At 32.0% G+C, this 12774-nt stretch overlaps 1 protein-coding gene across 1 annotated transcript in view; it reads right to left on the bottom strand.

Annotated features, from left to right (window-relative positions):
- The window catches only part of LOC114335320 (zinc finger protein 260), a 115790-nt gene that overhangs the window by 14376 nt on the left and 88640 nt on the right, over positions 1-12774 (bottom strand). Inside the window, exons 5-7 of the mRNA XM_028285541.2 lie at positions 11538-11822; positions 10609-10765; positions 1233-1342 (exon numbers count right to left, since the gene is read on the bottom strand). Of these exons, the coding sequence (XP_028141342.1) occupies positions 1233-1342; positions 10609-10765; positions 11538-11822 (552 nt within the window). The remainder of the gene's footprint in view (positions 1-1232; positions 1343-10608; positions 10766-11537; positions 11823-12774) is intronic.

The raw sequence follows: 12774 nt of genomic DNA, 5'->3' as shown, positions 1-12774 counted from the left end.
AGTCAGTTGAATAGTGTCGAATCTGTCGACCAACATTATTTTTGTCTTAACTTTATTGATTTTCAGACCAACTTTACTGTTTTCGTACTCAACTCTTCGCAGGAGATCAAACATTTCTTAAAACGTTTGCTGCACCAATTTAACATAACCGCCAGAAAATTTAATAAGATGTAAATTGGAGCTGGAGGGCTAAAAGAACAAGTGATGGAGTTTAATAACTAGACATCACACTATCTAGCTACGAAAGGCTCTAAACAGAAGTGGAAGATCAAGTGAATAGAACAAACAGAGCAGCAGGTTGTTTGAATGATACAACATGGGGAAATAAAAATATCGGAAAAGAAATGAAAATGAAAGGCAGAATTTACAAAACAGTCATAAGACCAATAATGACATACGCGGCAGAAGCACTACCCGACACAGAGAGGACAAAAAACCGTTCGAAAAATCTATGGTAAGACTCTATGGGACACAGAGCTAGAAGTACAGATATACAGCGGAAATTCAAGGTGGACAATATTAATAACTGGATAAGAAACAGAAGAATAGAATGGAATGACCACATACGCCGAATGACAACAAATTAGTAAGGACAGCGAGAGACGGTTCCCCAATAGGAAGACGATCAGTGGAAAGACCACGAAAACGATGGAACGACACCTTAGTAGAGGCTTTGTCTGTTTGAAAAAACAGACAGTCATGTTTCTACAAATAGAAGCAGAAGAAGAAGAAGAAGTATTTTTGTCTTATAAATAAGAAATAAAAATTCTGATAATAGATGATAAAATAAGAATGGGAGGCCGCTTTTCTATAAAATCACCGGGCCACTTGAAAAGTTCCAGCACGCCACTGATCCAACGGGTTTAAAATACACATTTTATTTCGCTTTTTGTTGTTAGGTTAAATGGCTCCGGTCAGCTGTTGAATAAAATATTGAAAGTATCGTATAGAGGCTATGTACCTAACCTCGCTTGGAGGCTAGATTATGGTACACTTCCAAGCCAAGAGGTGGCGCTGAAATACGTGACATATTTTTTGAAGAGTAAAATCGCGTTCTACCTAATTCTCTTATCTATGGGCAGCAGTTAAACAGACAAATCGACATGAGATATTCGTACATACTGAATAAACATAATCGGTAACGGTATTCTTATACGTATAAACATAAACGGTATTCTTCTACGTTTCTAACAATTTGCTTATAAATCATGTATTTTCATGCTCATACTAACCTCAAAACAACGGTACGGTTTTTCACCAGTATGCATTCTTCTATGTTTCTTCATGGCTCCGGTAGAGGGAAAAGATTTTGGACATAAATCACATTGATATGGCTTTTCCCCTAAAATCATGAAAAAGTCATTTTTTTAAGCCCCTAGAACATGTACACCTGGTTCCTAAAAAAGCTGATACGACTCTTAAGAGGAAACAGTAGCGATCAACAGCGTTCCAAGATTGCGGCTGTAATTTTGAATATTTTTTCTAGATATTTGGCACACGTATTCGTAATATAATAAAGAATGGCGGTACAGAGCCCAATTTGAAAAATATATTAATATGTGGAAATTACTCTGTAATTAAATACAATATTAAAAAAATGAGCCTGTACCCCCATTAAGAAGAACAAAAAAATACACTTTCTTCAAATAAACTTTTTTATCCGATGCCTAGATTTTGTGTCATTTTGGAACTACTAATGAAATAAAAAATTTTAGTAGTTCCAAAATGACACAAAATCTAGGCATCGGATAAAAAAGTTTATTTGAAGAAAGTGTATTTTTTTGTTCTTCTTAATGGCGGCACAGGCTCGTTTTTTTAATATTGTATTTAATTACAGAGTAATTTCCACATATTAATATATTTTTCAAATTGGGCTCTGTACCGCCATTCTTTATTATATTACGAATCCGTGTGCCAAATATCTCGAAAAAATATTCAAAATTACAGCCGCAATCTTGGAACGCCTTTTTGCTACCTGTTGATCGCTACTGTTTCCTCTTAAAGCGTATTTTGTAGAAAATTGAGCAGTGTATTTTAAAGGAGAAATACTTATTATTTACATACTGTCACTGTCACTGCCAAATCTTAAAATTTGTCAGATAACTTATTCTGTTCAACCTCAAAAAATGGCTCCACATGCTAGCAAAGAACTAAAAGCAAGAATTGTAACGAAATTAGAAGGTTGGTCACTATCTGCCGTAAAGAACCATTTTAACGTAAGTAGAACAACAGTTTTTAATATTAATAAAAGATGGAGAGAACAAGAAGCAAGGTTCTGGAAGACCAAAAATATCTACCGCTCATGAAGATCGTACGCTTTTGGAGAGATTAGAAGAGAATCCTTTTGAAGATGCGAAAACTGTAAGAATTCAAAATAATATCAAAATTTAGACCTTAACAATTATTACAATTTATGAATTAACATATGTAATCAGTTGTTTGTTTGTTTATTTTATTATTTGTCTATCATAATAAATATAATATAATGTCAAACCAATCAAATACACTGCTCAAAATGATCAAATCTTACTAAGAGTCGTATCAGTTTTTTTTAGGAACCAGCTGTACGTAAACAAAGAAAAGAATAAAATTTACTATTTTTTTAACAGAAAGTGAATATTTGATTCTTAATCGTCATTTCAGTTTAGAAAACACATTTAGATGTTTGGCAAGTCCACAGATTAATTAATCAACATTCGAAAATAAAAGTTCTTACTAATTATTTCCTGATCTAGTTTAAATTATGTAAGTGAAGCGTCGATTACACGGGGTGAGTTTGCAAGCTGCTAACGAACTCGCTGGTGTGTATCTGGTAAAGTAGCCCAGTATCATCGAGCTTTTTTACTAACTGCTAGTGACCATCTGATTGTAAAAGAGCTGCGAGAAAAATAGAAAGCCGATCTGATTTATAGGCCTGGATACCGCGTACCAAAAAAGTTTATTAATAGCAAGCTGAAAATTTGTTAATAGCTTAATGGTGTCTAATAGTTGAACAAACTTTGATGTACCGGAACACTGGAACTGGGGAAGTTTTAATTGTGGAACAGGTTACAGGTTTCGAACGTCAGACTACGAAAACGTCCCACGTATTTTGTCCGACAGAACTTCCCTTCCTTTTGTTACCCTTTCATTAAACTCTCATGCAAATATAATATTGCTATTTATCACCAACATAATTCCTGTCATTTGACATGTTCTACGTGTGGATTTATTAAATTGCATAACATATTTGTCAGACAAACATTTTTTCATATATTATATAAAGTTTGCTATTGAATAAACTTAGGAACAACCTGCTAGTTTTCACAATCATAAACTTGTCAGGATAAGTTCCACAATTAAACCTTCCCCTCTTCCAGAGTTCCCATACATCAAAGTTTGTCCGACTAGACACCGTTACGCTATTAAAACATTTTCAGCTTGTTATTAATTAACCTGTTTTTAGGCACGCTGGATCCAGGCCTATTCCTCGCTATTCGCTAATACGGAATTAGTTTGCGCGGGTTGTAGTTATTTTAGCTAATGCAATCAATAATGGTTTATTTTACAATGAAAAGTAAAGAAAAACTTGAAGCCGAAAAGAAAATGGGTCACATCATGGATAGGAAAACGCGATAAAATAAAATAAAATTGTAGCTTATTCCCAATAAAAATAGTAAATTTATATATTGATACCGTACAAGTTCGGAAAAGCGACACCTGGTTTAGCTCGGCAACTTTTTTTAACACTTTTAATTATATTGGCCAATTAAAAAAAAGTGCAAAAAAATCGGTCCACTAAAAATTTGGTCATTTTTGATGTTTCGAATTTTCTAAACCTGTTGTCCGATTTAAGTGATTTTTTTACCACGTTATAGCCTTATTCATTGACAATATCGCTGTAATAATATTGTTGCTTGACAGTCAAACTGCCATTGTATACCGGGTGCACGAATCAAACTGTGTTTGTTTCTAAAAGTTCGCATCACCCTGTGGATTATTCTAGCATTTATAAAATACTGAAATTAAAATCCAACTATAGCCTCAGGTTTTCTTAACATTTTGCCTTTCGATTCGTTCGCTTATGTTGGATAATAAAACAGTTAGGTACATACTTTAACAACTGGCCATGTTCATCATCAGTACACGGTGTTTCTAAATAAGTGCGACAAATTTTAAGGGGTAATTTTACATGAGAAAATAATGGCAATTTGCTTTATCATATGTCCGCAAACGCTTCGTTTCCGAGATACGGGATGTTCAATTTTTTTTACAAACTGACGATTTATTTATTGTTTTAAAACCAGTTGAGATACGCAAATCAAATTTGGTGGGTTTTAAGACGTAGTTATTGCACATTTTTTGACGTACAATTAAGAATTTAATATTCACCATTGGCGCGCCAACTGGTATTACGACCGATAATACTACCCGTACGCACGTCAATGGTGAATATACAATTTTTAATTGTATGTTAAAATTTTTCAATAACTACGTCTTAAAACCCACCAAATTTCATTTTCATATCTTAACTGGTTTTAAAGCAATAAATAAATCGTCAGTTTGTAAAAAAAAATGAACATCCGCAATATGTCCGCAAACACTTCGTTTCCGAAATACGGGATGTTCAATTTTTTTTTTTACAAACTGACGATTTATTTATTGCTTTAAAACCAGTTGAGATACGCAAATCAAATTTGGTGGGTTTTAAGACGTAGTTATTGCACAACTTTTGACATACAATTAAGAATTTAATTTTAATTTCACCATTGGCGCGCCTTTTGAAATTTTAATTTCACCACCATTAAGAAAATAGTTTTAATTCACCATTGGCGCGCAAACGGGTATTACGACCGATAATACTACCCGTACGCACGTCAATGGTGAATATACAATTTTTAATTGTATGTTCAAATTTTTCAATAACTACGTCTTAAAACCCACCAAGTTTCATTTGCATATCTTAACTGATTTTAAAGCAATAAATAAATCGTCAGTTTGTAAAAAAAATTGAACATCCCGTATCTCGGAAACGAAGCGTTTGCGGACATATGATTATAAAGTAAATTGTCATTATTTTCTCATGTAAAATTACCCCTTAAAGTTTGTCGCACTTATTTAGAAAACACCCTGTACTGATGACGAATATTGCCAGATGTTAAAGTACCTAACTTTTTTATTATCCAACATAAGCGAATGAATCGAAAGACACAATGTTAAGAAAACCTGAGGCTATAGTTGGGTTTTAATTTCAGTATTTTATAAATGATAGAATAATCCACAGGGTGATGCGAACTTTGAGAAAAAAGCACAGTTTGATTCGTACACCCGGTATACAATGACAGTTTGACTGTCTAGCAACAAAATTATTACTGCGATATTGTCAAGGATTAAGGCTATAACGTGGTAAAAAATCGATTAAATCGGACAACAAGTTTAGGAAATTCGAAACATCATAAATGACCAAATTTTTAGTGGATCGATTTTTTTGCACCGCAGTGTATATAAATATATGTATATAAATATCTGAAATAGGCTATATTATGACCAATATAATCTTTTAAATTGAATCTCTTCAAGGTAAGTATTCACTATTCTAGCGACATAAGGACGTGCGTTATCGTGCATTAGCACGAATATGTTATATTCGATGTGGCTGGTAAATGGCAAAACTTGATCTTCTAAAATGTTTTCAATGTATATGTCTGCTGGCATTCGCCCAATCACCTGCACACGTTCATAGCATTATGGCGCCACCACCAAAACTAAAGCTGTGTTTGAGGTTACAACTGGCATACCTTTCGCCAACTCTTCGTAGAAGAAGTTTTGTCAATTTCGCTTCCATATGGTAAACGTTATGCCAGTTGTTGCCTCATACAGAGCATTAATTTTAACCATAGCTATTGGCGGCAGAGTGCTATTAGTATAGTATAGTTGATCCAAAAGATGGCATAACCCAGCCATTCAAAGTGAAAGTTATCCTTCAACACCGAATTGTTCTATATGGTCCACACAATGTTCAGAAAAAAGTCACACCATTTTGAGCGTCGGGTTTGGGGGGAGAGGGGGGAGAAATCGGTAAATTCGTAGTTTTTTAAGTTTTTCGCCAATATTTCTAAAACTACGCGGTTTAGCATGAACAACCTTCCATACAAAATTGTTCTACATTAAATTTGAAATAAAAAAGGTCCTATGCATAATCTTTCTAAAATGAATGGTTCCAAAGTTACGGAGGTAGTATAGTATAACTGGTCCAAAAAAGGCCTAACTCAAACATCCAAAGTAAAAGTTTTCCTCCAACACCAAAATGTTCTATATGGCCCACATATTGTTCAGTAAAAAGTTACACCATTTTGAGCATCCTGTTTGGGAGGGAGATGGGAGAGAAGCCGGTAAATTAGTAGTTTTTTTACGTTTTTCGTCAATATTTCTAAAACTATGTTTTAGCGTAAACAATGTTATATACAAAAATGTTCTACATGAAATTTAAAACAAAAAATGTTCTATACCTACATAATTGTTATAAAATCAACGGTTCCAGAGTTACGGAGGGTGAAAAGTCGAGGTTTTCGATACTTCTTATATTTTTTGGGCAATATTTATGATATAGCTATACCAAAAACCCAGACATCCAAAGTGAAAGTTATCCTCCAACACCAAATTGTTCTATATGGTCCACATAATGTTCAGAAAAAAGTCACATCATTTTGAGCGTCGGGTTTGGGGGGGGGGGGGGGGAGGGGGAAGAAATCGGTAAATTTAAAAAGTATCGAAAACCTCCACTTTTCACCCTCCGTAACTCTGGAACCGTTGATTCCATAACAATTATCTATAGAACCTTTTTTGTTTTAAATTTTATGTAGAACATTTTTCTATAGAACATTCCTTACGCTATAGCATAGTTTTAGAAATATTGACGAATAACTTAAAAAAACTACTAATTTACCGACTTCTCCCCCATCTCCCCCCCAAACCGGACGCTCAAAATGGTGTAACTTTTTACTGAACAATATGTGGACCATATAGAACAATTTGGTGTTGAAGGAAAACTTTTACTTTGGATGTCTGGGTTAGGCCTTTTTTTGGACCAATTATACTATACTACCTCCGTAACTTTGGAACCGTTCATTTTAGAAGGGTTATGCATAGGACCTTTTTTATTTCAAATTTAATGTAGAACAATTTTCTGTAGGGGGTTATTCATGCTAAACCGCTTAGTTTTAATAATATTGACGAAAAACGTAAAAAACTACGAATTTGCAGATTTCTCCCCCCTCTCCCCCCCAAACCCGACGCTCAAAATGGTGTGACTTTTTTCTGAACATTATGTGGACCATATAGAACAGTTTGGTGTTGGAGGATAACTTTCACTTTGGATGTCTGGGTTTGGGTCTAACTATACCATATAGACCAGGGCGCATCTGTAAAAATATTAGTGCATTTGGACGTTGAGAGGTGACTCAAATTTTTTTGCAGAAATTGCTTCAAAATAAATCAAATAATAATATTTAAGTTATCCTCCCTCTCAAAAAGGTCCGGAACATTGTTTAAATAATCAAAATGTCAAAAAATTAAGTAAAAATTCGATTTTTTTCTTGGTTTTTTGATTATAACTTTAATGGTATTCATTTCCGAGAAAAGTTGTACTAACATAAAAGTTGCGTAATTAAATTTCCTATAATACAGAATTGGTTAAAAATTTAAAAAATAATCACCCTTGTTGCAAAATGGCAATAATTGTGAAAAAAACATACAAAAACAAGTATTCGCATTTTACGTTTTTCAACCATTTATGCTACACTTAGGACCTTCACATTTCACCCTGAAAAACTTTATGATACAGTAAAACAATACTGTAAATTTCATTAAGATCGGTTCAATAGATTTTGCAAAATAAATTTTGCAATCCAGCTTTCGTAAAAAAAATTAATTTTTTCAAAATGTTACAGGACTGAAAATAAAGCAGATAGCAAGTTGAAAATTTTTTTGCATATAGAGGTGTACTGTACCTTTCATTTTCAATTTTGCAAAATTAAAATCGATTAACACCACGGCGTCAGGAATTTTTTTTATATAAACATTAATTATTGGTGCACAGGACAGCGGATAGTTTGCTCTGATTGGGCATTCCAGTGACCTTTGATAATGGTTGATACATTTTAATTTTTATTACATTTCGATATAAATAAATAAATTTGTTTATTGCAAAATAAAAACACATACTCTATCCTTTGAAATAACACTTTTATTAGCAAAAACTTTTTTGTTCATATATTTTAACTTAAATAATAAAAGTTTATTACTTTTAAACATATGCAATTGTTTAAACAATATTTCACAAACAATAATAAAATTAGTTTAATTTTTGTGGAATTAAAATATTAAAATACAACAAAATATAGAGTAAGAAAATAATATATTAGATAAAGATTGGAAGAAATGTTGGTGGAAATCAACTTGTGTGAATCGAACACCGCTGTCCTGCGCGTAGCACCAAAAATTATTGTTTATTTCAAAAATTTTCTGACGCCGTGGTAATTAATCGATTTTAATTTTGAAAATTGCAAATGAAAGGTACAGTACACTTTTATAAGCAAAAAAAATTTCAACTTGCTATCTGCTTTATTTTCAGTCCTGTAACATTTTGAAAAAATGAATTTTTTTTGCGAAAGCTGGATTGCAAAATTTATTTTGCAAAATCTATTGAACCGATGTTTACGAAATTTACAGTATTGTTTTACTGTATCATAAAGTTTTTCTGAGTGAAATATGAAGGCCCTAAGTGTAGCATAAATGGTTGAAAAACGTAAAATGCGAATACTTGTTTTTGTATGGTTTCTTCGCAATTATTGCTATTTTGCAACTAGGGTGACTATTTTTTAAATATGTAACCAATTCTATATTGTAGTAAATTTAATTACGCAACTTTTATGTCAGTACAACTTTTCTCGAAAATGAATACTTTTAAAGTTATAATCAAAAAACGAAAAAAAAAATCGAATTTTTCCTTCAATTTTTGACATTTTGATTATTTAAACAATGTTCCGGACCTTTTTGAGAGGGAGGATAACTCAAATATTATTATTTGATTTATTTTCAAGCAATTTCTGCAAAAAAATTTGAGTCACCTCTCAACGTCCATCTCAAAACAGATGCGCCCTGGACTAATACTATATGGAGTGATATTTGTGGTGGTGACTGGGTGGACGACTGCTGACATGTACATGAAAAACATTTTAGAAGATAATGTTTTGCCATTTGCCAGCCATATTGGTTATGACTAAAGTCCGGATTATAAGCTTTTTTTAAATAAGGATTTTTAGTAATAATGTTTATTTTAAAGATATGTTGCTTATCTTTGTTTATTTTGCTTCTTATGATAAACTATAGTTAAATTTCATGTATTACTTCCTGTCTTAAGAAAAATTCGATAAGCATACAGAGCTATAAAACCCTAATAATTCAATAAACCATAAGAATTTTAATCCCTTAGGCTTAGGAGATAAACGGGAAAACCCATCGTTATACCTGTCCATGTAATAAACTAATATTTGTCTGCAAAAAGCCCAAATTTATTATATTGTTGTAAAATACTTTTCGGTAGTATCGGTAATACATTTGTCTAAATTTAAATACCTACGTACCAATCACATCTGCAGATGTTAAAAGAACTTTTTCTACGTATAAATAATATGTCTACAGATAGAAGACAGCTTTTTACAAGAAAATTTTGAAAAACATATTGTTAATTGTTTTTATGCTAATGGCCATGAATAAAAAATATATTAACATATTAATCATTTTTCGATTTTTTTATTATATTATAGTTTAATACTTTTGTAATTTTTTATTTATTGTTAATAATACGATAATTAAAAATAAATGTAATTTAATGTTAATATCCTTTATTCATATTTATATCATATCCATGTTTACTTACAGGTTTTTTTTCTTGAACCTTGCTTATTTCATAAAAACTTTGCTTATTTTTGAGTGATTTTTTGCTTATATAAGTACCTATTTTGACCTTTTTGTCATGCTTATAATCCGGGCTTTAGTTATGACAGATTTGTATTAATGCACAATAACGCACGTCTTCATGTCGCTGGAATAGTGAATACTTACCTTGATGAGATTCAATTTAAAAATTATATTGGCCACCACATTGTCCATAGTAGATTTAAATACGATCGAACATTTATATGACACTTTAAAACATCGCATTTGGAAAAAAAATCTATTCCAATGGCACTGGAGGACTAAGGGTAGAAACACAAAAAAACAAAATATTTTTATCCATGAGTATTATACAGCCGATACAGTGCTGTATCTTATGCACGCCCAAAGTTTCCATTGCAACCTTATTTATTGATTTTTGTGATTTTCCTTTTTTTATGTTCGAATGGATCGAATGGATGAGAATAGACTCCCAAAAATTGCCCTAGAAAATAACCAACCCGGTTCAAGAACCCCAGGAAGACCACCTAAAATATGGAGCGATAGTTGGCAATCTACCTCCCAGGAAATTAACCAGAGGCAACTTCAGAATTAAACAGATCGAAAGATCTCCAAAAAGTAAAAGAAGCAGAAAATGTTAATTGTTAATAAATAAATTTTCTGAAAGTTTACCTGTATGAGTCCTAACATGAATGTTAAGCAAATTTACGCCCTGGAATTCCTTATTGCAATAGTCACAAGTGAATTTCTTTTTCTTTTTAGATTGTCCAGCATGATTTCTTAAATGTTCTGCTAAATTATCTCTTCTGGTAAAACATCGTTTACAGACCTAAAACATAACATTGAAATAAGGATAAACATTTTAAAATGAATTGAAAACATTTACATTTTTCTTCACAGTGAGAATCCAAATAAGTTAGCGAACATACAACTATCTGGCAACACCGCTCAGTAGAATGGTTTTTCTATTAGACCTCTCATTTTATAATAAATATATTTATAAATATAATTAAAGTAATTAAGATACTAACTTAATTAAAATCAAAATGTATACCATTTTTATTCAGTTGCAATGCGAAGGCAAAACAATCTTACTTTTCAATTAGAATATGGAGAGCAGTCCAGTCCCTTGAATCGCGATTTTCGGCTCTTATTGGAGCCTTCATCGGAAGGAACGTAGGCACTGTTCTCCATGGAGAACAGTCCCTCCCTTGAATCGCGATTCAAGGGACTGGACTGCACTCCGTATTCTAATTGAAAAGTAAGATTGTTTTGCCTTCGCATTGCAACTGAATAAAAATGGTATAGATTTTTATTGTATAATCGTATTACTCCGTAGAGTAACTAGGTGCATTTTTCCGTTGGAACTTTACCAGCTGCAGACGGGGGATGTGAATTGCATCGTGTAGAATTCCTTCCCTCTCGTCTTCACTGCAGCATCCATTTGACTTGCAAATTGTAGAAGTCTTGGAGGAGTCACCAGGAAAGTGTACCAATAAGATTTCAATTTAAAAATCTTTTAGTAATATTTTTAATATTTTCAATATTAATAATTTACTATTAGGATTGAAAACTACTTCGTCTTAATTAAAATCACTTACCCTGCATTCAAACACTTTTCTAGGTTGTCCCATACAACCCGTTTGGCCAATATGTCTATCCAGATGATATTTTCTTGTAAACTCCTTATTACACTCTTTACATTTAACGGACTTGATCGGATGGAATCGCAAATGATCTATAAGCAATTCCTTTGTGGCTAAATCACATTTACATTCGATGCAAACATATTTGTCATCTTTTGGATGTTCTATGCTTAAGTGGCGTTTAAGGAAGTTGCTCTGGGTAAAGAGTTTTTCACAAAAGTTACATTTATAGTCACCGGCCTGAAAAAATAATTATGTTAGAACTAAAATTTTCATTACCAACATTCAGTTACAAAATAGGAACAAACAAAAAAAAAATAAGAAAATTATTCAAGAGCTTGTCAATTGGGTAAAGTAAACTTATAAAATGTATTGGACATAGTCATTTACTATAGCCCCAAAAAAAAAGGATCGAAAACCTCCACTTTTCAGCCTTGGTAACTCTGGAACCGTTGATTTTATAACAATTATGTATAGGACCTTTTTTGTTTTAAATTTTATGTAGAATATTTTTGTATAGATAGTCCAGAGAAATAAGATTTTTCTCGTGACACATCTCCCTCCAGGCCGAATCCAAATTTTTTGAGCAGTATGGACATCTATATTAATAACCTTTATGTTTCCTGCAGCCTATTTTGATGATATACATAGTTATAAACAAATGAAGATCAAAAAACGGTAAATTTTCGATTTTTTTTAATCTATAACCAAAAAGTTAAGCATTTTAAACAAATTTGAGAGTAAGAAACTCATACATCGTCTAAAAAACTTCAATATGGTGTTCGCTGAATATGTCTATCCTTATTGGTTGCTTAGAAAATTGCAAAATAACTCATAAATTTTGAGTTTTTATAAATATTCATAACTTATGTAAAAATTAACTTAGAACCTTCTTATTACACGAATTGTTGAGACTTCTGGTGCTTAAATTATATTTTAAATTTCAAAGCAATTGGTCATATAGTTTAAAAGTTATATAATTTCTTTATCCCACATTAATTTTTTTTTGCAACACTATAAGTCAGAAAATTATGAGGTTACAGTAAGACTTCTGACAGTTTATGGAAGAAGAACATTTATACTATTGACTTAATTTAAAAAAATGACAAAAAGTAATTTTAAACAGTGTAAAATTATTTTGCAAAAACACGTCGATTTTTTGCTTATTTATAAACAATTAGAATAACTTTTT

The sequence above is a fragment of the Diabrotica virgifera genome, chromosome 4 (genome assembly GCF_917563875.1).
Source record: "Diabrotica virgifera virgifera chromosome 4, PGI_DIABVI_V3a".
Taxonomy (NCBI): Eukaryota; Metazoa; Arthropoda; class Insecta; order Coleoptera; family Chrysomelidae; genus Diabrotica; species Diabrotica virgifera.
This window is presented reverse-complemented; position numbering and strand designations above follow the sequence as displayed.